Here is a 23398-nt window from a genome sequence, read left to right as displayed (position 1 = left end):
TTCGCTACCCTCGCCCTCTTGATGTCCCGCGGCCCCGCCCGCCCTCTTAATCCTGGCTCAGCCCTCAGGGCCCGCCCGAAGTCTACCGAGCCCGAGTGGCCCCGCTGCGCCCTGGAGGCGCCTGCTCTACGGTGGCGCTCTCGGAGGTAGTGTCGGAGGTAGGCGCGGGGCAGGGCGTGCCCGGGACCCTGGGCGGTGGTCTTCCAGGGCGGCTGGGGAGGGCCACAGCACTCGCTGGCGCAGTTCGTTTTGGATGGTCGTTCTGTCCTCTCGGGGGCTGCAAATAACAAGTTGCAGATCCCTGAAGTCGGAGGAGGCCAGGAGAGGGGCGTCTTTGGAGGATCGGGAGGAGACGGGCCGCTGCCTGTGTCGTGGCTGACCTCTTCTTCTGACCCCGTGTTCTTTAATTTCTGAGTCGTGACCCTGCTTGGTTTTCTTATTGGTCTCATTGATCTCAAGACTCGCCGGCCCTAAAGGGGCTTCATTCTTCGGCCTCGGTGAACTTGCTGCCTGTCTGTTAAAACGCCATCCTTTCCCGGCGGCGCGGGGGCGGGAGGACTGGCAGTCGCCGAGGCTCTTCGCTTCCACCTGGCCAGGGATAGTCCACGCGGCTCCCGAGGGACGACCCCAGGCCCCAGTAGTCCTGGTAGAATGACTGGAGTTTCCGAGGGACCCGGGGAATGTGGCAGACGCTGCCCACAAGGGAAAAAGGGGTTCAGGCGGTGCATCCTAGGGCAGCCAAAAGTGACGCGCCCCTCCCCTGCCGGCAGTCAGGACCGCCAGGACCCGCGGGGTCAGACCGTTGGGCCGGAGCAAGTCGCGGTGTCACTAGATCTGCCTGGGGGCTCTGGGAGCGCGTCTCCATCTGCGCGGTGCGACCCAGGGTCCTCGGCTCTTCCCTCCCAGCTGAGGGCCCAGGAGCGCCTGGAGCTGTCGCTTGCTCCAGTACCCTCCGACCGCCTGCGCTCGGCTCCCGGCCCAGCTCGGGGTTTGGGAGGGCCCCGCGGCTCCCTCAGACCCTACCAAAGAGTTTTGTAGGACCGAGGAGAAGGAAGGAGAGGGAACTTCAATGGGTTTTGCAGAAACCGGGTTGGGGGCCGAAAGCGGAGAGCCAGTGTGGGAAAGCGGCCGGGCTTGGGGAAGGGGTACTTGGAGAGGGAAGGCGAAGGCAACACTAACCCGGAATTTAGAGTCGGACGAGATCCCGGCAGATTTCCGTTTGGGGCTTTTTTGTGTTTGCTTCTATTGCTGTTTTTCGTTTTGTCTTAATTGTGGGAGAGGGCAGGCGGGATCGTACTGGGGGCGTTTATCCTGTTCCCTTGGATCTGGGGCTGGCTCGGGTGGAGGAGGCTGGCGGGGAGGCGCGGGTCGGACCCCGGGCAACTCCGGCGCGATGTCTTCAGCGGCGCCCGCTTTTCCGCAGAGCCGCCGAGCGTGCGGGCCCGGGATGGCTCTCCCCCGGCCAGGTGAGGCCACGACTCAGGACAAGGTGTGCTACCCGCCGGAGAGCAGCCCGCAGAACCTGGCCGCGTACTACACGCCTTTCCCGGCCTATGGACACTACAGAAATAGCCTGGCCACCGTGGAGGAAGACTTCCAACCTTTCCGGCAGCTGGAGGCCGCCGCGTCTGCTGTCCCCGCCATGCCCCCCTTCGCCTTCCGGATGGCTCCTCCCTTGCTGAGCCCGGGTCTGGGCCTACAGAGGGAGTCTCTCTACGATCTACCTTGGTACAGCAAGCTGCCACCGTGGTACCCAATTCCCCACGTCCCCAGGGAAGTGCCGCCCTTCCCGAGCAGCAGCCACGAGTACACGGGTGCCAGCAGTGAAGATCCGGGCCACCAAATCGTAGGTGGCGACAACGAGAGTGGCCCGTGTTGTGGACCTGACACTTTAATTCCACCGCCCCCTGTGGATGCTTCTCTGTTACCTGAGGGGCTTAGGACCTCCCAGTTATTACCTTGCTCACCCAGCAAGCAGTCAGAGAATGGTCCCAAACCCTCCAACCAAGAAGGGAAGTCCCCTGCTCGGTTCCAGTTCACGGAGCAGGACCTGCACTTCGTTCTGTACGGGGTCACTCCCAGCCTGGATCACCCAGCCAGCCTGCACCATGCGATTTCAGGCCTCCTGGTCCCCACAGACAGCTCTGGTAAAGGGAGTTCACACCATTTGGGAGTCGAATTGGATGGGAATGCAGGCAGGATGGGGAAGAGGCGCTTCCAGGTGGAGCTGAGGCTGTAGAGGGCAGAAAGGGGGAAGTATCTGCATGAGAGCCAGGGCTGTCTGGGCTCACTTCTGAGGCCCTGCTTGCTTAACTGCATGACCAAGGTTGATTTTAGTGAGAGCTAAGGACCAAGAGAGAAATGGTTCCTGCAGTGAACTCCCAGGTAGGTTCAGATTCTATGCTGACATGCAATGACAGGCTTCAGCAGTTCACACCTAGGAGTCCCAGCTCAGCTAGCTACCCTGACCTTGACTTCCAACCTTTGGACTTCCAACCAGTCTTCCTTGACTAATCAAGCATTACCTATGATCCTCGAATTCTCTGAATTTGCCTAATGGGGTTAATTACATAACCTTCCATGAGGCTGTTCTGAGTCTCAAATGAGAAATTGTATATGGAATTGTATACAGCGAAATCGTATATGAACAGACCATGAGCAGGGAAAAATGGAAACAACAAATAAACATCAAACTGGAATGATGGTTACTTCTAGGGAGTTAAGGAGGGAAACACCTCATAAAAGCACTTTATAATACATTTTTAATGAAAAATTGTTTTGTTTTAACCTGCCTTTTGCTAGGGTCTGATTCCCTTCCTCAAACTCTGGATAAAGACTCCCTTCAACTTCCAGAAGGTAGGCAGGACTCCTTGCATGGATTTCTTTCCCTGAACTAATGCAGAGTCAACCCTCCTCATTCTCTTTTCCTGCCTCTGCTTTCCCCTAGGTCTATGCCTCATGCAGACTGTGTTTGGTGAAGTCCCACATTTTGGTGTGTTCTGCAGTAGTTTTATTGCCAAAGGAGTCAGGTTTGGGCCCTTTCAAGGTAAAGTGGTCAACGCCAGTGAAGTGAAGACCTATGGAGACAATTCTGTGATGTGGGAGGTAAATCTGTTTCTGGTGGGTCTGCTGCTGAAAATGGTGCGGGAGACTAGTGGGGGGAAATCTTGGCCTTTGCCCTTCTGGGAGAGTCCTGGTCACAGAGAGGACATCCAGGGCAGATACTTGTGGTTTGTGTTGCCTGTAAAAGGAAGGAATGGCCAGTGTTCTCTCCATGAGGATAGCACCTCTGCATGAATTCTGTGTTTTGTGGGTGTCTTACGTCATTTTAGTCTGGAAGATTAACTATGGAATATACATTTAAAGAATCAATGTGTTGTATTATATATAGACAAAATCAAATACTTTAGATATTATAGAGTGATGAAAGTATGCTAAAGAGAATAAAAACAAGTTTTAAAATTCAATATTATTCACCTATAAAATTAGTCAAGGATTAAAAAAAAGCAACAACCAGATACTCTTCAAGATCTAGTGATGATATATTAGGGATATGCTAGTGGACTGCATTTTATTACCTGCAGGAGAAAACCATTTGTCAGAATGTATCAGATACCTTAAAATGTTCAAAGTCCCTTGACCCTGAATTTCTACTTCTAGGAATATACTACAGGAAAATAATCTGAAATCGAGGCTATGTGGAATATGTTAATCCCAGGGTTGTTTATAATAACAAAATGTTGGAGACAGTGAAATTACCAGCAGCAGAGAAAGAAATAATTTTTCGTGTTTTTTTTTTTTTCTTCTTCTTCTTGAGATGGAGTCTTTGTCTGTTACCCAGGCTGGAATGTAGTGGCGTGATCTCAGCTCACTGCGACCTCTACCTCCTGGATTCCAGCAATTCTCCTGCCTCAGCCTCCCAAGTAGCTGGGATTACAGGTCTGCACCACCATGCCCAGCTAATTTTTGTATTTTTAGTAGAGACGGCGTTTCACCATGTTGGCCAGGCTGGGCTCAAACTCCTGACCTCATGATCCGCCTGCTTTGGCCTCCCAAAGTGCTGGGATTACAGGCGTGAGCCACCAAACTTGGCCTTGAAAGAAATAATTTATAGCTCCATTAATATGCGTGAAAACTAAGTGGGAGTAAAATATAAAACTATTCAGTTGTGTTTAAATGGTAGAATTAAATACGACGTTTTTGTTTCACTTACCTCTGTTTATGAAATTAACATGCTCACTATAGGAATTTGGGAATCAAGAAAGTGATAAAAGTAAGAATCTTTTAGAATATGTTACATTAAGCAGTTTCAGTGGCTTACACCTATAATTCCAGCACTTCAGGAGGCCAAGGTGGGAGGATCACTTGAACCCAGGAGTTTGAGGCCAGCCTGGGAAGCAGTGAGGCCCTGTCCCTACAAAAAATTTTTTAAAAATTTGCCAGGCGTGATGGTGCATGCTTTTAGTTCCAGCTACTCAGGAGGCTAAGGTGGGAGATCATTTGAGCCCAGGAATTCGAGGCTACTGTGAGCTGTGATTGAGCCACTGCACTCCAGTCTGGGTGACAGAGTAAGACTCTGTCTCTAAAAACAACAACAACAACAACAACAAAAACCCAATATGTGACATTACCTAGAGAGATGTCCTTAAACTAACAAATCTACGTTGGCATAAGTAGATTTATAAACCACTTGTAATTATATAGAAATCGGAATGATAGGCCGGGCGCGGTGGCTCAAGCCTGTAATCCCAGCACTTTGGGAGGCCGAGATGGGTGGATCACGAGGTCAGGAGATCCAGACCATCCTGGCTAACACGGTGAAACCCCGTCTCTACTAAAAAAATACAAAAAACGGCCGGGCGCGGTGGCTCAAGCCTGTAATCCCAGCACTTTGGGAGGCCGAGACGGGCGGATCACGAGGTCAGGAGATCGAGACCATCCTGGCTAACACGGTGAAACCCCGTCTCTACTAAAATATACAAAAAATTAGCCAGGCGAGATGGCGGGCGCCTGTAGTCCCAGCTACTCGGGAGGCTGAGGCGAGAGAATGGCGTAAACCCGGGAGGCGGAGCTTGCAGTGAGCTGAGATCCGGCCACTGCACTCCAGCCTGGGCGACAGAGCGAGACTCCGTCTCAAAAAAAAAAAAAAAAAAAAAACTAGGCGGGCGAGGTGGCGGGCGCCTGTAGTCCCAGCTACTCGGGAGGTTGAGGCAGGAGAATGGCGTGAACCTGGGAGGCGGAGCTTGCAGTGAGCCGAGATCTGGCCACTGCACTCCAGCCTGGGCGACAGAGCGATACTCCGTCTCAAAAAAAAAAAAAAAAAAAAAAGAAATCGGAATGATAGAAGCTTATTTGGTGGACTCAAGTGTGATGTTTAGGTCATAAGTATTAAAAAATTATTTTGTAGGCCGGGCGCGGTGGCTCAAGCCTGTAATCCCAGCACTTTGGGAGGCCGAGGCGGGCGGATCACGAGGTCAGGAGATCGAGACTATCCTGGCTAACACGGTGAAACCCTGTCTCTACTAAAAAAATACAAAAAAACTAGCGGGGCGAGGTGGCTGGCGCCTGTAGTCCCAGCTACTTGGGAGGCTGAGGCAGGAGAATGGTGTAAACCCGGGAGGTGGAGCTTGTAGTGAGCCAAGATCTGGCCACCGCACTCCAGCCTGGGCGACAGAGCGAGACTCTGTCTCAAAAAAAAAAAAAAAAAAAACTATTTTGTAGCCGGCGCGGTGGCTCAAGCCTGTAATCCCAGCACTTTGGGAGGCCGAGGCGGGTGGATCACGACGTCAGGAGATCGAGACCCTCCTGGCTAACACGGTGAAACCCCGTCTCTACTAAAAATACAAAAAACTAGCCGGGCGCGGTGGCAGGCGCCTGTAGTCCCAGCTACTCGGAGGCTGAGGCGGGAGAATGGCGGAAACCCGGGAGGCGGAGCTTGCAGTGAGCCGAGATCGCGCCACTGCACTCCAGCCTGGGCGACACAGCGAGACTCCGTCTCAAAAAAAAAAAAAAAAAAAAAAAAAAACTATTTTGTAGATTAGACCAAAAATAAAAGTACAATACAAACTTCATGCCTTATTTCATTTAGATCTTTGAAGATGGTCATTTAAGCCACTTTATAGATGGAAAAGGAGGTACGGGGAATTGGATGTCCTATGTCAACTGTGCCCGCTTCCCCAAGGAGCAGAACCTAGTTGCTGTGCAGTGTCAAGGGCATATATTTTATGAGAGCTGCAAAGAGATCCATCAGAACCAAGAGCTCCTTGTGTGGTATGGAGACTGCTATGAGAAATTTCTGGACATTCCTGTGAGCCTTCAGGTCACAGAGCCCGGGAAGCAGCCATCTGGGCCCTCTGAAGGTGAGTGCACACCCTTACTTCGCCCAGTGAGGGCATTCCAGTAGAAGGACTGGGCTCTTTTCCACAAACCCTCCGTGCGCAGCTCTTGCCTCCCAAAGGCTAATGCAGAGGACTAACTGAGAGTGTCTCTAACCGGGAGGGCATTACCCAGGTGAAGGAAAGCATCCTCAGCTTCCCAAAGCTGCGGAAGCTACTCCTATTTATAAACATACTGATTCTTCTTCCCGACCTTCCACCCCAAGAATAAAAGAAAATTTACTAAATGGATGTAACTTCTACCATAGGTGAGCCAGTTTCTCATTCATCTCTGCCCAGGCTAATGTAGCTGAAGTCAATTCACCGGAGCAGTGTTTTTCAAATGGTGGGTTGCAGAGTTGCATGTCTTAGTGGGGTGGGAAATCAATTTAGCGGTCAAGACCCACATTTAAAAAACAAAAAAAAGAGGCCGGGCGCGGTGGCTCAAGCCTGTAATCTCAGCACTTTGGGAGGCCGAGACGGGTGGATCACGAGGTCGGGAGATCGAGACCATCCTGGCTAACACGGTGAAACCCTGTCTCTACTAAAAAATACAAAAAACTAGCCGGGCGAGGTGGCGGGTGCCTGTAGTCCCAGCTACTCGGGAGGCTGAGGCAGGAGAATGGCGTGAACCCGGGAGGCGGAGCTTGCAGTGAGCTGAGATCCGGCCACTGCACTCCAGCCTGGGTGACAGAGCGAGACTCCGTCTCAAAAACAAACAAACAAACAAAAAAACAAAAAAAAGAATAAGTGTAGAGTAGAATAGAAAATATTGATGGGAATCACTTAAGAGTAAGGATTGTTTTGTGAAATTTCTATTTCACATGGGCATATGTGTGTATGCTGGGTGTCGAGTATAAAATACATTGCCTACAATGGGTCTCAGGCAAGTTAGAAATATTGAGCTGGACTCTCACTCTCAAACCTTAATGTGGGAATGAATACCCGGGGATCTTCATGATGCTGGTTCTCATTCAGGGTAGCAGCCCAGGATTTGGTATTTTTATCAACTTCCAGGGTGTGCTGCTGGTCCTGGTCCCTGGACCACATTCCAGCAGCAAGGGGCTAGGGAACCACCAGCCCACTCCAGGGGTAAGACTTTGGAATTTGCACGTTAAATAAGCTCTCCAAGTGATTTCTAGATACACTGAAGTTTAGGAACTACTAATCTAGTAGGTGGGACAAGATAAATGCATATTGCTGTAAATAAGAGAGAAGGCAGGCTGGATATGGTGGCTCACGCCTATAATCTCAGCACTTTTGGAGGCCGAAGTGGGGGGGATCACTTGAGGTCAGGACTTCAAGACCAGCCTGGCCAACATGGTAAAACCTCATCTCAGGCCAGGCACAGTGGCTTACGCCTGTAATCCCAGCACTTTGGGAGGCTGAGGCGGGCAGATCACCAGGTCCGGAGATCCGAGACCATTCTGGCTAACACGGTGAATGTCCCTATTAAAAATACAAAAATTTAACCAGGCGTGGTGGCATGCACCTATAGTTCCAGTTACTCGGGAGGCTGAGGCAGGAGAATCACTTGAACCTGGAAGGCAGAGGTTGCAGTGTGCCAAGATCGCACCAGTGTACTCCAGCCTGAACAACAGAGCAAGACTCTATCTCAAACAAAAAACAAAAAACCTCTTCTTTACTAAAAATACAAAAATTAGCCAGGCATGGTGGCAGGCACCTGTAGTTCCAGCTACTGGGGAGGCTGAGCCAGGAGAATCATTTGGACCCAGGAGACAGAGGTTGTGGTGAGCCAAGATCATGCCACTGCACTCCAGCCTGGGCAACAGATCAAGACTCCGTCTCAAAAAAAAAAGAGAGAAGGCAAATTATTATGATATAATAAATGTGTAAGGAACACGTTTTTTTTTTAAAAATGGGCCAGGCGTAGTGGCGCATGCCTGTAATCCCAGCACTTTAGGAGGCCGAGGCGGGTGAATCATCTGAGGTTAAGAGTTCAAGACCAGTCTGGCCAACATGGCGAAACCCTGTCTCTACTAAAAATACAAAAATTAGCCGGGCATGGTGGTGGGCGCCTGTAATCCCAGTTACTGAGGGAGGCTGAGGCAGGAGAATTGCTTGAACCTGGGAGGCGGAGGTTGCAGTGAGCTGAGATCATGCCATTGCACTCCAGCCTAGGCAACAAGAGCGAAACTCCATCTCAAAAAAAAAAAAAAGAGCGAATTGCATCTGCATGCCTGTTTTCCTGCTAGACTGAGATGCTTCAGGGCAGGAAATAACCCTAAACACCTTAGTATCTCCTGCTTCTGGATCCCAGTGCATACGGAGTGAGAGGAAGACACTAGAACTAAGTTGGAAAAAACTGATTAGGGATGAGATGAAATAAGGCATATGTAAGGCAGAGGGAGAGAGGGAAGGCAATCAGACTCAGGGAATAGTGAAGCAGAAGGCAAGGAAATGTCCACCAGAAATCAGGGGGTAAATAATGAGCAGTCATTATTTAAGGATAAATAATGGTCCCAACGATGAGGCGCTGTCAGAATTGTTTTGGTGAACTATCTTCCTACTCCCCCAGTATCTTATCTCCATGCTGGGTTCTCCCCGCCACTGAACCATCATAAGCCCTCATTCTGTTGCTTGTTCTGATCACCTCTGATATCTGCATACAGGTTGAGTATCCTTTTTCTGAAATGCTTGGGACCAGAAGTGTTTTGGTGGGTGGTGTGGGTGTGGGAATGTAGGTAAAGATAGGAATGGAGGCAAAAATGGTTGGGATTCTCTATGATCTATGGAGCTCTAAGTTGTCTCGTACTTAGCACCAAACCAAGACCTGTTGCTCACTTCCCGAAATGTAGCAACTCCTTTTGGAATAAAAGTCAACAGGCTGGGCATGGTGGCTCACGCCTGTAACCCCAACACTTTGGGAGGCTAAGGTGGGTGGGTCACCTGAGGTCAGGAGTTCACGACCAGTCTGGCCAACATGGCGAAACCCCATCTCTACTAAAAATACAAAAAATTAGCTGGGTGTGGTGGCGCATGCCTGTAATCCCAGCTACTCGGGAGACTGAAACAGGAGAATCACTGGAACCTAGGAGGCAGAGGTTGCAGTGAGCTGAGATTGCACCACTGCACTCCAGCCCGGGCGACAAAGTGAGACCCCATCTCAAAAAAAAAGAAAGAAAAGTGAGCAATGGAGTGGAAAAAAGTACCTGCTTAATAACTGACAAGATGGTTATCATTATCCTTTTGAGAAATCATTATTACTTTTTGAGATAGGGTCTCACTGTGTCCCCCAGGCTGGACAGAGCGAGACTCCGTCTCAAAATAAATAAATAAATAAAGTAAAATATTGTGTATAATTGCCTTCAGGTGGGCCAGGCGCGGTGGTTCATGCCTGTAATCCCAGCGCTTTGGGGGGCCGCGGCAGGCACATCACCTGAGGTCAGGAGTTTGAGACCAGCATGACCAACATTGTGAAACCCCGTCTCTACTAAAAATACAAAAAAATTAGCTGAGTGTGCTGGCGGATGCCTGTAATCTCAGCTACTCAGGAGCCGGGGGGCGGAGGCTGCAGACAAAGCAAGACTCCATCTCAAAAAAAAAAACAAAAAACAAAAACAATTAACTTCAGGCTATGTGTATAAAGTATGTATAAAACAAAACATAAATAGACTTTATATTTAGACTTTGATTCCATCCCCAAGATACCTCATTATGTATATGAAATATTCCAAAGTTCGAAAAAATCCTGAAATCCGAAACACTTCTGGTCCCAAGCGTTTCAGAAAAAGGATACTCAACCTGTATGCTATTAACTGGAATAGTATGCAGATATCAGAGGCAATCAGAGCAAGCAACAGAATGAGGGCTTATGATGGTTAAGTGTGGGGGAAACCCAGCATGTAGAGAAGATACTTGTGTTACAGTTCTGAGCCAACTGATACCTGATGCTTACAGCATTGTTTTGAGGACATATATTTTGGACAATGGAGGGAAACTTGTGAACGACTTAATTTGTTGGGAATAATTATAAATGAATGCTAATTTGTTAATCTATTAATATGAATGGTTTGGATGTGATAAAAAGGAAAGAAAAATTAAAATTCCATTGCATTCTCAAATGAGTTTTTTTCCCCCAAAGGCTTTTTGGCCAGGATTGGTGGTAGGTGGGAGCCTTCCCCTTTAAGGTCTTGAGTGATGAGGGAAGGGCCTAGACTGTGTGTGGGCGGGTTATTTGAATATGCAAGCATTGCCCTCTCCTGAGGGAGAGGGAATTTCTGTGTGTGTTTTGCGGTGTGGAGGTGTGAAGAGATAGGGAGAGGCAGGATAGGGAACAAGATAAAATTTGAAAGGATAGGGAACAAGATGAAATTAGGTTTCATTTCTGCTTAAGTGGTTATTATTAAGCAAACTCAGTACTGAAACTATTCTAAATTTTGGTGTGCTTTATTGTTTATGTTTGTAAAATTGCTGACCCTCTCTTCCCTTCCCACCACAGGAAGCAGGAAGGCCAGGTATTTCTGACCAATAAAAATTCTACCTCTGTGCCAAAAAAGTGTCCCGGCACGGGATTCTGAGAGTATTAGCACCTCAATGAAAGTGATAGACAGAGCAGGGCAATGGATCAGCTTGGGGTTGGCAGTTGCTTTCCTGGTTATTTACTTAATGAATAGTTTATTTCCTTAGCCACCTGTTAAATATGCCTGGGATGTAGTTGTCAACTAACAAAGTCCCTGATGGACAGCTTCCCTGCTGTCCTGATGCTGAGAAGATTTCTATCTGCAAACCCTTGCATACACTCACTTTTAGCTGCTCTTCCTCCCTGGGGTCAAACAATGAGGTCTCAGTGGTGCATTCATAGTCAAAGCCACTTTATCCTCTGGAATCCAGAGTGTCCTCTGCAGGGATGCTTTTGTAGGTGGCCCCTGTTCTCTCGCCTTCCCCCAACACATAGACACCCCTGGACGTGGAACCTGCTTTGCTAGAGTCTAGCTACACCCTCTCTAACTTCTCTCCTCCTCCCTCCTCCATTGATAAAAACAGATTTACCTCTCTCAGTCTTACTTGCCATTCAGTGATAGTATCACTCACATTGGTAAGACTCAGTAAGTATTAGAATTAGTCATCACAGTTACCCTGTGTATTAGGGAAGTCAAGATGCTTTCACCCTTACTCTATACATAAAGAGTCTAGCTGTGGAATCTGCCACAAGTTTTGAGTAATGAAGTATAAACTAAGAAGGTCCCTCGAATTTCGTAGAATGGAACAGCACTGTGAAGCCTGGGAAGTCAGCTGCGGTTGTCCTGGTGACTGAGCTTATAACTCAGGCTGATCTTAAAGGCACAAAGAGAAATAGGTTGGCCTCAGTGTATTAACCTTGTAACAAATGCTAGGCAGGAATGTGTTTAAGAGCTGCAGGGTTGCACTGCTCTTAAATGGGGTTAGTGGAAGGGTCTCTTCAATAGTACTTTTCAAGGAACAAAAGGGAAAGAGAGCCTATAGGTTCAAGATATTTAAGAGACATGGCAACCATATACAACATGTAGACTTTGTTTGAATCCTAATTTGAATGGACTGACCAGAAAGTAATTAAACAAATATATATGTGTGTATATAAGTACATACATGTTTCTATAAAAGAATAAGAGTTAATTGTTTAGGTATGACAGTGTGACAACGACATGTTTACGGCTTTCTTTTTTTTTTTTTTTTTTTTTGACAAGGTGTTGCTCTGTTGCCCAGGCTGGAGTGTAGTGGCTCAATCACTGCTCATTGCAGCCTCAACTACCTTCCCCAGGCTCAAGCAATCCTCCTGCCTCAGCCTCCTGGCAACTGGGACTAAAGGCGTGTGCTATCATTCCCAGATAATTTTTATTATTTTTTTGTAGAGATGGGATCTTACTATGTTGCCCAGGCTGGTCTCAAACTCCTGAGCTCAAGCAATCTGCTCACTTCAGCTTCCCAAAGTGTTGGGATTACAGGCGTGAGCCACTGCACCTGGCACAATTATGCTTTTTTTTTTTTTTTTTGAGATGGAGTTTTGCTCTTGTTACCCAGGCTGGAGTGCAGTGGTACAGTCTTGGCTCACTGCAACCTATGCCTCCCAGGTTCAAGTGATTCTCCTGCCTCAGCCTCCCAAGTAGCTGGGATTACAGGCATGCACCACCACGCCTGGCTAATTTTGTATTTTTAGTAGAGATGGAGTTTCACCATGTTGACCAGGCTGGTTTTGAACCATTGACCTCAGCTTCCCAAAGTGTTGGGATTATAGGCGTGAGCCACTGTGCCCGTGCAATTATGCTTTTTAAAAAAATGTCGTCTTCTAAAGATTACAGTTAGATTTTTTTTTTTTTTTTTTTTTTAGTAGAGATGGGGTTTCACCGGGTTAGCCAGGATGGTCTGGATCTCCTGACCTCGTGATCTGCCCGTCTCGGCCTCCCAAAGTGCTGGGATTACAGGCATGAGCCACCGCGCCCGCCCAGTTAGATATTTTTGAGTCAAAGGATGAATTAGTATTAAAATAATCTACTATGGGGAGTGGTGATATAAATGAAAGCAAAATTAGTTATGAGTTGGTCAAAGCTTGGTGTTTGGCACTTGAGGGTTTACTACACTATTATTTTCATTTTGGTATATGTTTACATTTTTCTGGAATAAAAAGGTTTTTAAAAATTATCTTGCTGGCTGGACGCGGTGACTCACACCTGTAATCCCAGCCCTTTGGGAGGCTGAGGCGGATAGATCACAAGGTCAAGAGATAGAGACCATCCTGGCCAACATGGTGAAACCCCACTTCTACTAAAAATACAAAAATTAGCCGGGTGTGGTGGCACGCCCCTGTAGTCCCAGCTACTTGGGAGGCTGAGGCAGGAGAATCACTTGTAGAGGTTGCAGTGAGCCAAGATCGCACCACTGCACTCCAGCCTGGGCAACAGAGCAAGACTCTGTCTCAAAAAAAAAAATAGGCCGGGCGCGGTGGCTCAAGCCTGTAATCCCAGCATTTTGGGAGGCCGAGACGGGCAGATCACGAGGTCAGGAGATGGAGACCATCCTGGCTAACATGGTGAAACCCTGTCTCTACTAAAAAAAAATACAAAAAACTAGCTGGGCGAGGTGGTGGGCGCCTGTAGTCCCAGCTACTCGGGAGGCTGAGGCAGGAGAGTGGCATGAACCTAGGAGGCGGAACTTGCAGTGAGCTGAGATCTCGCCACTGCACTGCAGCCTGGGCAACAGAGCGAGACTCCACCTCAAAAGAAAAAAAAAAAATATCTTGGCCAGGCACAGTAGCTCACGCATGTAATCCTAGCACTTTGGGAGGCCAAGGGAGGAGGATCACCTGAGGTCAGGAGTTTGAGACCAGCCTGGGCAACATAGTGAAACTCTGTTTCTACTAAAAATACAGAAATTAGCCAGGCGTGGTGGCAGGCACCTGTGATCCCAGCTACTTGGGAGGCTGAGGCAGGAGAATCGCTTGAACCTGGGAGGCAGAGGTTGCAGTGAGCCAAGATCATGCCACTGCACTACAGACGGGGCAACAGAGCAAGATTCTGTCTCAAAAAAAGAAAGAAAATTTCTCTTTAAGTAGCCAAAAGAACTATTGGCTAAAAATAAATAAATAAGCAAATAAATAAATAAAATATTCTCTTGAAGGAACTAGGGAGGAAAGTAACTGAAGAGACATTGTGTTTGCTGTGTTTGACAGAGTCTGCAGAAGGCTACAGATGTGAAAGATGTGGGAAGGTATTTACCTACAAATATTACAGAGATAAGCACCTCAAGTACACCCCCTGTGTGGACAGGGGCGATAGGAAATTTCCCTGTTCTCTCTGCAAACGGTCCTTTGAGAAGCGGGACAGGCTTCGGATTCACATTCTTCATGTTCATGAGAAGCACCGGCCTCACAAGGTGAGTATTAGGAGGACACACGACCCGCCATCACATTCTCTCTCCCTTCCCAAGCTCCTGAACACGGGGAGTTGCCTTGTAGGTGCTAGCTGCATGGCTGTGGTGCCTGATGGACACCCTCTCTGAAGGAGGAGAGGATAGTATTACCCAACAGGCATGCGTGAATAGGCACAGCGATACACACGTGTTAGGATGCATGTACCAGCAGAGGGAGGAACATGGAGGAAGGAGTGTCCATGACCACCTGGACACGTGGATTATGAAAGATGCACAGAAGTGGCCTTGAGCCAAGTATAGAAGGACAAATGGGGTATCTGATTTATACTGGTGGCAGGGTTAGTTGGGCAGGGAAAAAGGGTCGAGCCGTTCCAGGCAAGAAAGAGTCTGGCATGTGCTCCTGGGGAACTGCACCTTGTTCCATATCTGTGCAAGTGTGTTGACGGGTATAGGTGAGGAGGAAGCGAAGGCATGGTCCTTCCAAAGAGCGGAAGGCCTCTACCGCAGGCCGAGGATTTTGTAAGACAGAAAAGCAGTAATGACATTAGGGAGCCATTCCAGATACCTGGATGCTCTGCTAGGCTTGGTGCAAAAAAGTACAAATATACCCTGGGCTTAATTAAAAGGAGGACGAGGCTTGGGCACAGATGTATTCCCTTTTTTTATGAGATGGAGTCTCCTCTGTCGCCCAGGCTGGAGTGCAGTGGCGCGATCTCGGCTCACTGCAAGCTCCGCCTCCCGGGTTTAGGCCATTCTCCTGCCTCAGCCTCCCGAGTAGCTGGGACTACAGGCGCCCGCCACCACCACGCTAGGCTCATTTTTTGTATTTTTTTTTTTTTTTTTTTAGTAGAGACGGGGTTTCACCATGTTAACCAGGATGGTCTCCATCTCCTGATCTCGTGATCCTCCTGCCTTGGCCTCCCAAAGTGCTAGAATTACAGGTGTGAGCCACGGCGCCCGGCCAGGCACAGGACACAGATGTATTCTTGCTTAACTGTTGGCCTTGTCGGAACTACCTCAGGCAGCTACGATCTTGAGCCCATTTTCCTGTTTTGAAAATTGAGAGTAATCATCATAAAATTGTCCTTATTTCTTCCTTCCTTCCTAAGCTTCTGGAAAAGTCATGTTTAATTACTATATTATTTGTATATATAGTATATATAGTGTTTATATAGTATATATTTATTATACTATAAAATTTGAATACATTTACAATTATCATGTATTTGTGTAATTCTAAAAGGATTTTAAAATATCAGGATGGTGAAGGTATTTCTCCCTTATTAGACTGGCAAAAGTGAAAACTATCCAGTATTCTGATAGTGAAAAGTTTGAGACTGCATGTTCATCAACACAAAACTGATTATATAAATGATGGCCTACTGGCCAGGTGCAGTGGCTCACGCCTGTAATCTCAGCACTTTGGGAGGCCAAGTTGGGCAGATCGCCCGAGGTCAGGAGTTCGAGACCAGCCTGGCCAACATGGTGAAACCCCGTCTCTACTAAAAATATAAAAACATTAGCCGGGTGTGGTGGCGGGCACCTGTAGTCCCAGCTACTCTAGAGGCTGAGGCAGGAGAATTGCTTGAACCCTAGAGGCGGAGGTTGCAGTGAGCGGAGACTGTCATTGCACTCCAGCCTGGGTGGCAAGAGTGAGGCTCCATCTCAAAAAAAAAAAATTTTTTTTGTCTTATCAAGCAAAAACCAAATTACGGAAGATGTATAGAATGCTTGCTCTCTTTGAAATTGGAGGACTGTCGACCAGGAGGTCTGTAGATGACAGGACTGATGAGGAAGCTGGTGATAGTGAGATGATGGCTTACTCTTCAACAGACAAGCTGCTCTTACAGTTGAGTGGAGAACAATTTTTTTTTTTTTTTTTTTTTGAGACAGAGTCTCACTGTGTTGCCCAGGCTGGAATATAATGGCAGGATCTCAGTTCACTGCAACCTCCACCTCCCAGGTTCAAACAGTCCCCCCACTTCAGCCTCCCAAGTAGCTGAGCTGAGGCTATAAGTACGTGCCACCATGCTCAGCTAATTTTTTGTATTTTTTGTAGAGATGGGCATGTGGTGCGTACCTGTGGTCCCAGCCACTCGAGAGGCTGAGACGCCAGAATTGCTTAAACCTAGGAGGCGGAGGTTGTGGTGGGCTGAGATCATGCTATGGCACTCCATCCTGGGCAACAGAGTGAGGCTCTGCCTCAAAAATATAGATAGATAGATAGATAAATAAATAAATAAGTAAATAAATAAATAATAAAGAAAAAAAAGATCTGCTCTCTCCTCTGCGCATAAGCATGCCTGGAAAGAGGATGTGAAAGCACGGAAACCCTTCTCAGAGGAAAATATTTTTTCTCTTTAGTAAACATAATTTCCTTAAAAGTGATGTCAAAACCAAAGGCCTCCTGCTTTATCCCTGGTAACCTCTCCGGTGCTTGCACCTCTCTAGTAGTTTACTTCACCTGGTGTGAAATTCCTAAGACAGTTTCGAGGGGAGTTGCCAAGGTCAAGACTTTGGAGAAACAACATTAATTATTCACAGCATGTGTACAAAATGTTAACCTCTTCATGAAAGTTCAACATGTCTCAGATCATCTGCTACTGTGCCTTGCCATGGTGGCTTACATGTTCATTGCCACCCCTCCTTGACTTCTAGCTCCTGGTTTCTAGCAGTGTGGAGCACATAGTAGGTACTCTGTAAATCACAGATAATTGTTGAGTTAATTGTACAGTGCTTGTAGTTTACTCATAGTGCTGTGAGGAAGGAAGAGCAGGTGTTTTGCCCATGAGCAAGATCGGAAAACTTAAGATTCCAAATTTGACTGATGTGCTGTGTAGTCACGCAGCTACCTGTTGAGAGAGCAGGACTAATTCAGGCCTCTGCCATACACCACAAACCTGTTCAGTCCCACATTCCACATCTGAAGCAAGAGTTCTCTCAGATCGGGTGCCGTGGCTCACGGCTATAATCCTAGCACTTTGGGAGGCCAAGGCAGGAGGATCTGTTAGAGTTCAAGACAAGGCTGGGCAACATAGTGAGACTTCATCTCTGCAAAAAAAAATTTTTAAGTTAGCTGGGCCGGGCGTGGTGGCTCACGCCTGTAATCCTAGCACTTTGGGAGGCCGAGGCTGGCGGATCACAAGGTCAAGAGATGGAGACCATCCTGGCTAACACCGTGAAACCCCATCTCTACTAAAAATACAAAAAATTAGCCGGGTGTGGTGGCACACGCCTGTAGTCCCAGCTACTCAGGAGGCTGAGGCAGGAGAGCTGCTTGATCCCAAGAGGCGGAGGTTGCAGTGAGCCGAGATCGCGCCACTGCACTGCAGCCTGGATGACAGAGCGAGACTCCATCTCAAAAAAAAAAAGTTAGCTGGCTTAGTGGCGCGCACCTATAGTCCCAGTTACTCAAGAGGCTGAGGTGGGAGGATTGCTTCAGCCTGGGAGTTCCAGGCTGCAGCGAGCCATGATTGTGCCACTACAGTCCAGCCTGGGTAACAAATTGTGATCCTGTCTCAAAAAAAAAAAATTTTTTTTTTTGAAAAAGAGTTCTTCTCTAACCCCAGGTAAATGCAAGATTGAAATGGACTTGTTAGAGGAAGGTGTGATTTCAACTATACTTTTCTTTTTCACCTCAGTGTTCTACATGTGGGAAATGTTTCTCTCAGTCTTCCAGCCTTAACAAACACATGCGAGTCCACTCTGGAGACAGACCATACCAGTGTGTGTATTGTACTAAGGTAAATGGAACCTCTTACTAAGGGATGTGTCCTGAGCTCTGCTTGGGTGTCTATGTATAAGAACTTGAAACAAAGCCTGGCTTAATGAATTCTTGGTAAATGTTAGTCAAGTATCAGCCCAGTCCTCATGTCCACCCCTAAATATGCTCGACTTTGCTAAAGATGGTCAAATATAACCAACCTCCTATTGCCAAGCTGGCATTTAGGGTACATGTAGTAAAATACATTCCAAATTTATGGAGACCTGATGACCTATTACATAGTATTTAAAAGCACTAGCCAGGTGTGGTGGCTCACGCCTATAATCAAATTTTCCGTGCATTGGTGGCTCATGCCTGTAGTCCCAGCTACTTGGGAGGCTGAGGCTGGAGAATTGCTTGAGCCCAGGAAGTGGAGGTTGCAGTGAGCCGAGATTGCACCACTGCACACTCCAGCCTGGGTGACAGAGTGAGACACTCTCTCTCAAAAAAAAAAGCGGGGGGCAGTGGCTCAAGCCTGTAATCCTAGCACTTTGGGAGGCCGAGGCGGGCAGGTGGCTTGAGATAGGGAGTTCGAGGCCATTCTGGCCAACATGGCAAAACCCCATCTCTACTAAAAATACAAAAATTAGCTGGGCATGGTGGCACATGCCTGTAATCCCAGCTACTTGGGAGGCTGAGGCAGGAGAATCGCTTGAACCCGAAGGTGGAGGTTGCAGTGAGCCAAGATCATGCTACTGCACTCCAGCCTTAGTGACAGAGTGAAACACCATCTAAAACAAAAAACAAAAAAAACCTCACTATTTTGTAGTATTTAAGAGCACAAACTTGGCCAAGGTTCAAGTCCTGCCTCTGGTGCTTACCTAGCTGTGCCACCCTGAGCAAATCCACGAACTCCTGTTAGTTTCCACATTGATAAACTGGGGAGATTAGTCTTTACCAAGTTGTTGGATAACATCAGTAAAATATATAAAACTCTTTTAACAGTGCCTGGCATGACATAAAAGTAGTACTGGAATGTTAATTGATATTATTACTACTTTAATCTGTGAAGGATGCTACTGATGTAATTTTCTATAGGAGCATTGCAGAAGCGGCATCTAGTCTATGTTACACAGAATACAGAGTTGTAAAAACAGATGAGTCATGTGGTTAGACGTTGCTATAATAGAAACAATAGGTTGACCACGCTTTAGACATATTACACCAAAATAGCTCTGTGCTGTCCAATGTGCAGTTAGCAGTTAATCATATGTGGCTATTTCAATTAGTGAAGACGAAGTAAAGTTGAAAAATTCAGTTCCTAGGTTGCATTCGCCACATTTTAAGTGCTCAGTGGCTCCATGTGTCTAGTGATTCCCAAGCTGGACAGCGTGGGTTCAGAATATTCTCATTATTGCAGAAAGTCCTGTTGGAAAGCACTAGTATAGATTATGTTTTTATCACTGAGTCATTTATACTTTTTACAATAAAGCTATAAAAGAAGTAGAGGCTGTCCTACAGCTACTTCTAAGCCTCTCAAAATGAAGAAAAATATTAAGTCTACCAGATTAGGGCAACTAATACCTCCAAAGTGTGTGTCAATAGAATGAAAATAATCTGCATAGAAAAACACCGCTCAGCTGGGCACGGTGGCTCACACCTTTAATCCCAGCAATTTGGGAGGCCAAGGTGGATGGATCACCCTGAGGTCAGGAGTTTGAAACCAGCCTGGCCAACATGGAGAAACACCATCTCTACTAAAAATACAAAAATTAGCTGGGCATGGTGGTGCACCTGTAATTCCAGCTACTTGGGAGGCTGAGGCACTAGAATCGCTTGAACCTGGGAGATGGAGGTTGCAGTGAGCCGAGATCGCACCACTGCACTCCAACATGGGTGATGGAGTGAAATTCTGTCTCAAAACAAACAGACAAACAAATAAAACAAACCTACAAACCATCTCAAAAAGTTTAAATTAAAAAGAAGAAGAAAACCAGTAAGGCACTGACTTATGCAAAGACACTGGCCGATATTAGCTTCTGGTTGATATTAGCTTCTCCTTCTGTAATGAGGTTTGTCTTGAAGTATGATCCTAGGACCCACATCAGAATTGCTTGCTTAAATGCAGACTCCTGGGTCTCATGTCAGATTTTTTGGGTCACACTCTCTTAGGTAGGGTTGGCGATCTGGTTTTTTTTTTTTTTGAGACAGAGTCTCACTCTGTCGCCCAGGCTAGATTGCAGTGGCGAGATCTCGACTCACTGCAAGCTCTGCTTCCCAGGTTCACGCCATTCTCCTGCCTCAGCCTCCCGAGTAGCTGGGACTACAGGCGCCCACCACCTCGCCCAGCTAGTTTTTTGTATTTTTTTTTAGTAGAGACAGGGTTTCACCATGTTAGCCAGGATGGTCTCGATCTCCTGACCTCGTGACCCGCCCATTTCGGCCTCCCAAAATGCTGGGATTACAGGCTTGAGCCACCACGCCCGGTCTTTTTTTTTTTTTTTAAAGAGAGGGTCTTGCTTTGTTACCCAGGCTGGAGTGCAGTGGTGCCATCGTAACTCACTGCAGCCTCGACCTTCTGGGCTCAAATTATCCTCCCACCTCAGCTTTCCAAATAGCTGGGACCACAGGTGCATGCTACCATGCCTAGGTAATTTTTTTACTTTTTTTTTTTTTTTTTTTTTTTGAGACGGAGTCTCGCTCTGTCCCCCACCCAGGGTGGAGTGCAGTGGCGCGATCTCGGTTCACTGCAAGCTCCACCTCCCGGGTTCACGCCATTCTCCTGCCTCAGCCTCCTGAGTAGCTGGGACTACAGGCACCCGCCATCATGCCCGCCTAATTTTTGGTATTTTTAGTAGATATGGGGTTTCACCGTCGTCTCCATCTCCTGACCTTGTGATCCGCCTGCCTCGGCCTCCCAAAGTGCTGGGATTACAGGCGTGAGCCACGGCGCCCAGCTAATTTTTTTACTTTTTGTAGAGATGAGGTCTTGCTATGTTGCCCAGGCTGGCAATCTGCTATTTTTAAATTTTTATACAGAGTCTCACTCTGTTACCCATGCTGGAGTACAGTGGCTGAATAACGGCTCACTGCAACCTCTGCCTCCTGGGTTCAAGAAATTCTCCCGTCTCAGCCTCCCAAGTAGTTGGGATTACAAGTGCATGCTACCATGCTCAACTAATTTTTGTATTTTTAGTAGAAATGGGGTTTCACCATGTTGACCAGGCTGGTCTCGAATCCTGACCTCAGGTGATCCACCCACCTCGGCCTCCCAAAGTTCTGGGATTACAAACATGAACCACTGCGCCCAGCCAGCAATCTGCTTTTTTAAAAACTGGACCTCCAGATAATCTATCCATTGAAGAACCACTGTTCTAACATCCAGTGCTTCTCAAAACCAGCCAGAAGGACACGTCAGTGGAGTCCTTTCTGATTAAGGCTACTGCTGATGACCAGGAGTGCTCTGTGGCCTTAAAACTCAAGGTTTGTCTGTAAGGATGAGCAACAGTGAAATTAACGCCTTAGTTTAATTGGTTGTCCAGCTCACGGAAGTTGACTTTTTCTTGTACTCTGTGTTTCTGTTCTCTGCAGAGGTTCACTGCCTCCAGCATACTCCGCACACACATCAGGCAGCACTCTGGGGAGAAGCCCTTCAAATGCAAGTACTGTGGTAAATCTTTTGCATCCCATGCTGCCCATGACAGCCATGTCCGGCGTTCACACAAGGAGGATGAGGGCTGCTCATGCAGCATCTGTGGGAAAATCTTCTCAGATCAAGAAACATTCTACTCCCACATGAAGTTTCATGAAGACTACTAGCCCTGCCAGGCACAATGACTCATGCCTGTAATCCCAGCACTTTGGGAGGCTGAGGCGGGTGGATCTCTCAAGTCCAGGAGTTCAAGACCAGCCTGGGCAACATGGTGAAACCCCGTCTCCACCAAAAAAAATATAAAAATTAGCCGGGGGTGGTGGCACATGCCTGTGGTCCCAACTACTCAGGAGGTTGAGATGGGAGGATGGTTTGAGCACAGGAGACGGAGGTTGCTGTGAGCTGAGATCGCCCCACTGCTTTTCAGCCTAGGTGACAGAACCAGACCCTGACTCAAAAAAACAAACCAACAAACAAAAACCCAAAAACGACTAGTCCTCAGAGTGTGGAGACAATGTTAAAACAAAGGATTCAGATTCTCTCTATTTCCTTTTATGGGTTATAGAAGTCCCTGCAGTTGGCCGGGTGGCTCACGCCTGTAATCCCAGGACTTTGGGAGGCCCAGATGGGCAGATGACCTGAGGTCACAGTTCAAGACCAGCCTGGCCAACATGGTGAAACCCCGTCTCTATTAAAAATACACAAATGGCCGGGCGCGGTGGCTCAAGCCTGTAATCCCAGCACTTTGGGAGGCCGAGACGGGCGGATCACGAGGTCAGGAGTTCGAGACCATCCTGGCTAACACGGTGAAACCCCGTCTCTACTAAAAAAAATACAAAAAAACTAGCCGGGCAAGGTGGCGGGCGTCTGTAGTCCCAGCTACTCGGGAGGCTGAGGCAGGAGAATGGTGTAAACCCGGGAGGCGGAGCTTGCAGTGAGCTGAGATCCGGCCACTGCACTCCAGGCCGGGCGACAGAGCGAGACTCCGTCTCAAAAAAAAAAAAAATTTGGCTGGGCACAGTGGCTCATGGCTGTAATCCCAGCACTTTGGGAGGCTAAAGTGGGCAGATTGGTTCAGCCCAGGAGTTCCAGACGAGATTGGGCAACATGGTGAAACCCTGTCTCCAAAAAACAAACAAACAAAAAAAAAGACTAGCCAGGTATGGTGGCACATGCTTGTAGTCTCAGTTACTCAGGACACTGAGGTGGAAGGATCAGTTGAGCCTGGGAGGTCAAGGCTGCAGTGAGCCGTGATGGTGCACAACCTGGGTGATAGAACGAGACCCTGTCTCAAATAAATACAAATAAATAAGAACTCATTCGAGTCAGAGCTTCATTAGTATTGTAACTATCTTCACTCATGAATTAATATTCCATCTTTATTTTGATTCATTTTAAACACTTGGTTCCCACCCCTCCCCCACTACATGACAAATGCCGGTTAATGTGTTTAGCTCCAAAGTTACTTGGAGGGCACAGAAGTTATTTGTCCCAGCATCTGTGATGTTAAGTAATTGGGGAAGAAATATGATAAGCAAATGAAGAAAGGCTAAAAAAAAATACCAATATTGCTCTAGGTTTAAACCTGATTTCATTACTGAGGAATAGACAGTATGAAATAGACAGGATATTTTGGGGGGGTTCTAATTAGCTAGTTCCTGCTAATACAGGGTGCAGAGCACACACAAACACACAGAGGCCCACTGAAAAGAAAAATATGCTCTGCATGGTATCCTACAGCTGATGCAAGTGTTCGGGGAATGGGTTTCTCTAACGTGCACAGAGACATCAGACTCATCTCAT

General features: G+C 47.5%; 1 protein-coding gene across 1 annotated transcript; it reads left to right on the top strand.

Annotated features, from left to right (window-relative positions):
* PRDM14 (PR/SET domain 14) lies at nt 1-22193 on the top strand. The gene is made up of 8 exons (XM_033202534.1): nt 1-158; nt 1424-2147; nt 2803-2856; nt 2948-3105; nt 6089-6359; nt 14041-14243; nt 17882-17983; nt 21535-22193. The coding sequence occupies exons 2-8, from the start codon at nt 1448-1450 to the stop codon at nt 21760-21762; spliced, it is 1716 nt and encodes a 571-aa protein (XP_033058425.1). The 5' UTR covers nt 1-158; nt 1424-1447; the 3' UTR covers nt 21763-22193.
* Nucleotides 22194-23398: the final 1205 nt, after the last annotated feature.

Source organism: Trachypithecus francoisi, unplaced genomic scaffold (assembly GCF_009764315.1).
Source record: "Trachypithecus francoisi isolate TF-2019V2 unplaced genomic scaffold, Tfra_2.0 Lachesis_group7, whole genome shotgun sequence".
Lineage (NCBI taxonomy): Eukaryota > Metazoa > Chordata > Mammalia > Primates > Cercopithecidae > Trachypithecus > Trachypithecus francoisi.
The sequence above is the reverse complement of the archived record's forward strand: the minus strand, read 5'-3'. Positions and strand labels throughout refer to the sequence as shown.

Excerpts from the sequence above, each read along its gene's own strand:
- PRDM14 (XM_033202534.1), top strand. The coding sequence starts at position 1,448 with ATGGCTCTCCCCCGGCCAGGTGAGGCCACGACTCAGGACAAGGTGTGC. Across the intron at positions 3,106-6,088 it reads ACAATTCTGTGATGTGGGAG|ATCTTTGAAGATGGTCATTT; the intron begins GTAAATCTGTTT and ends TATTTCATTTAG. Across the intron at positions 17,984-21,534 it reads AGTGTGTGTATTGTACTAAG|AGGTTCACTGCCTCCAGCAT; the intron begins GTAAATGGAACC and ends TGTTCTCTGCAG.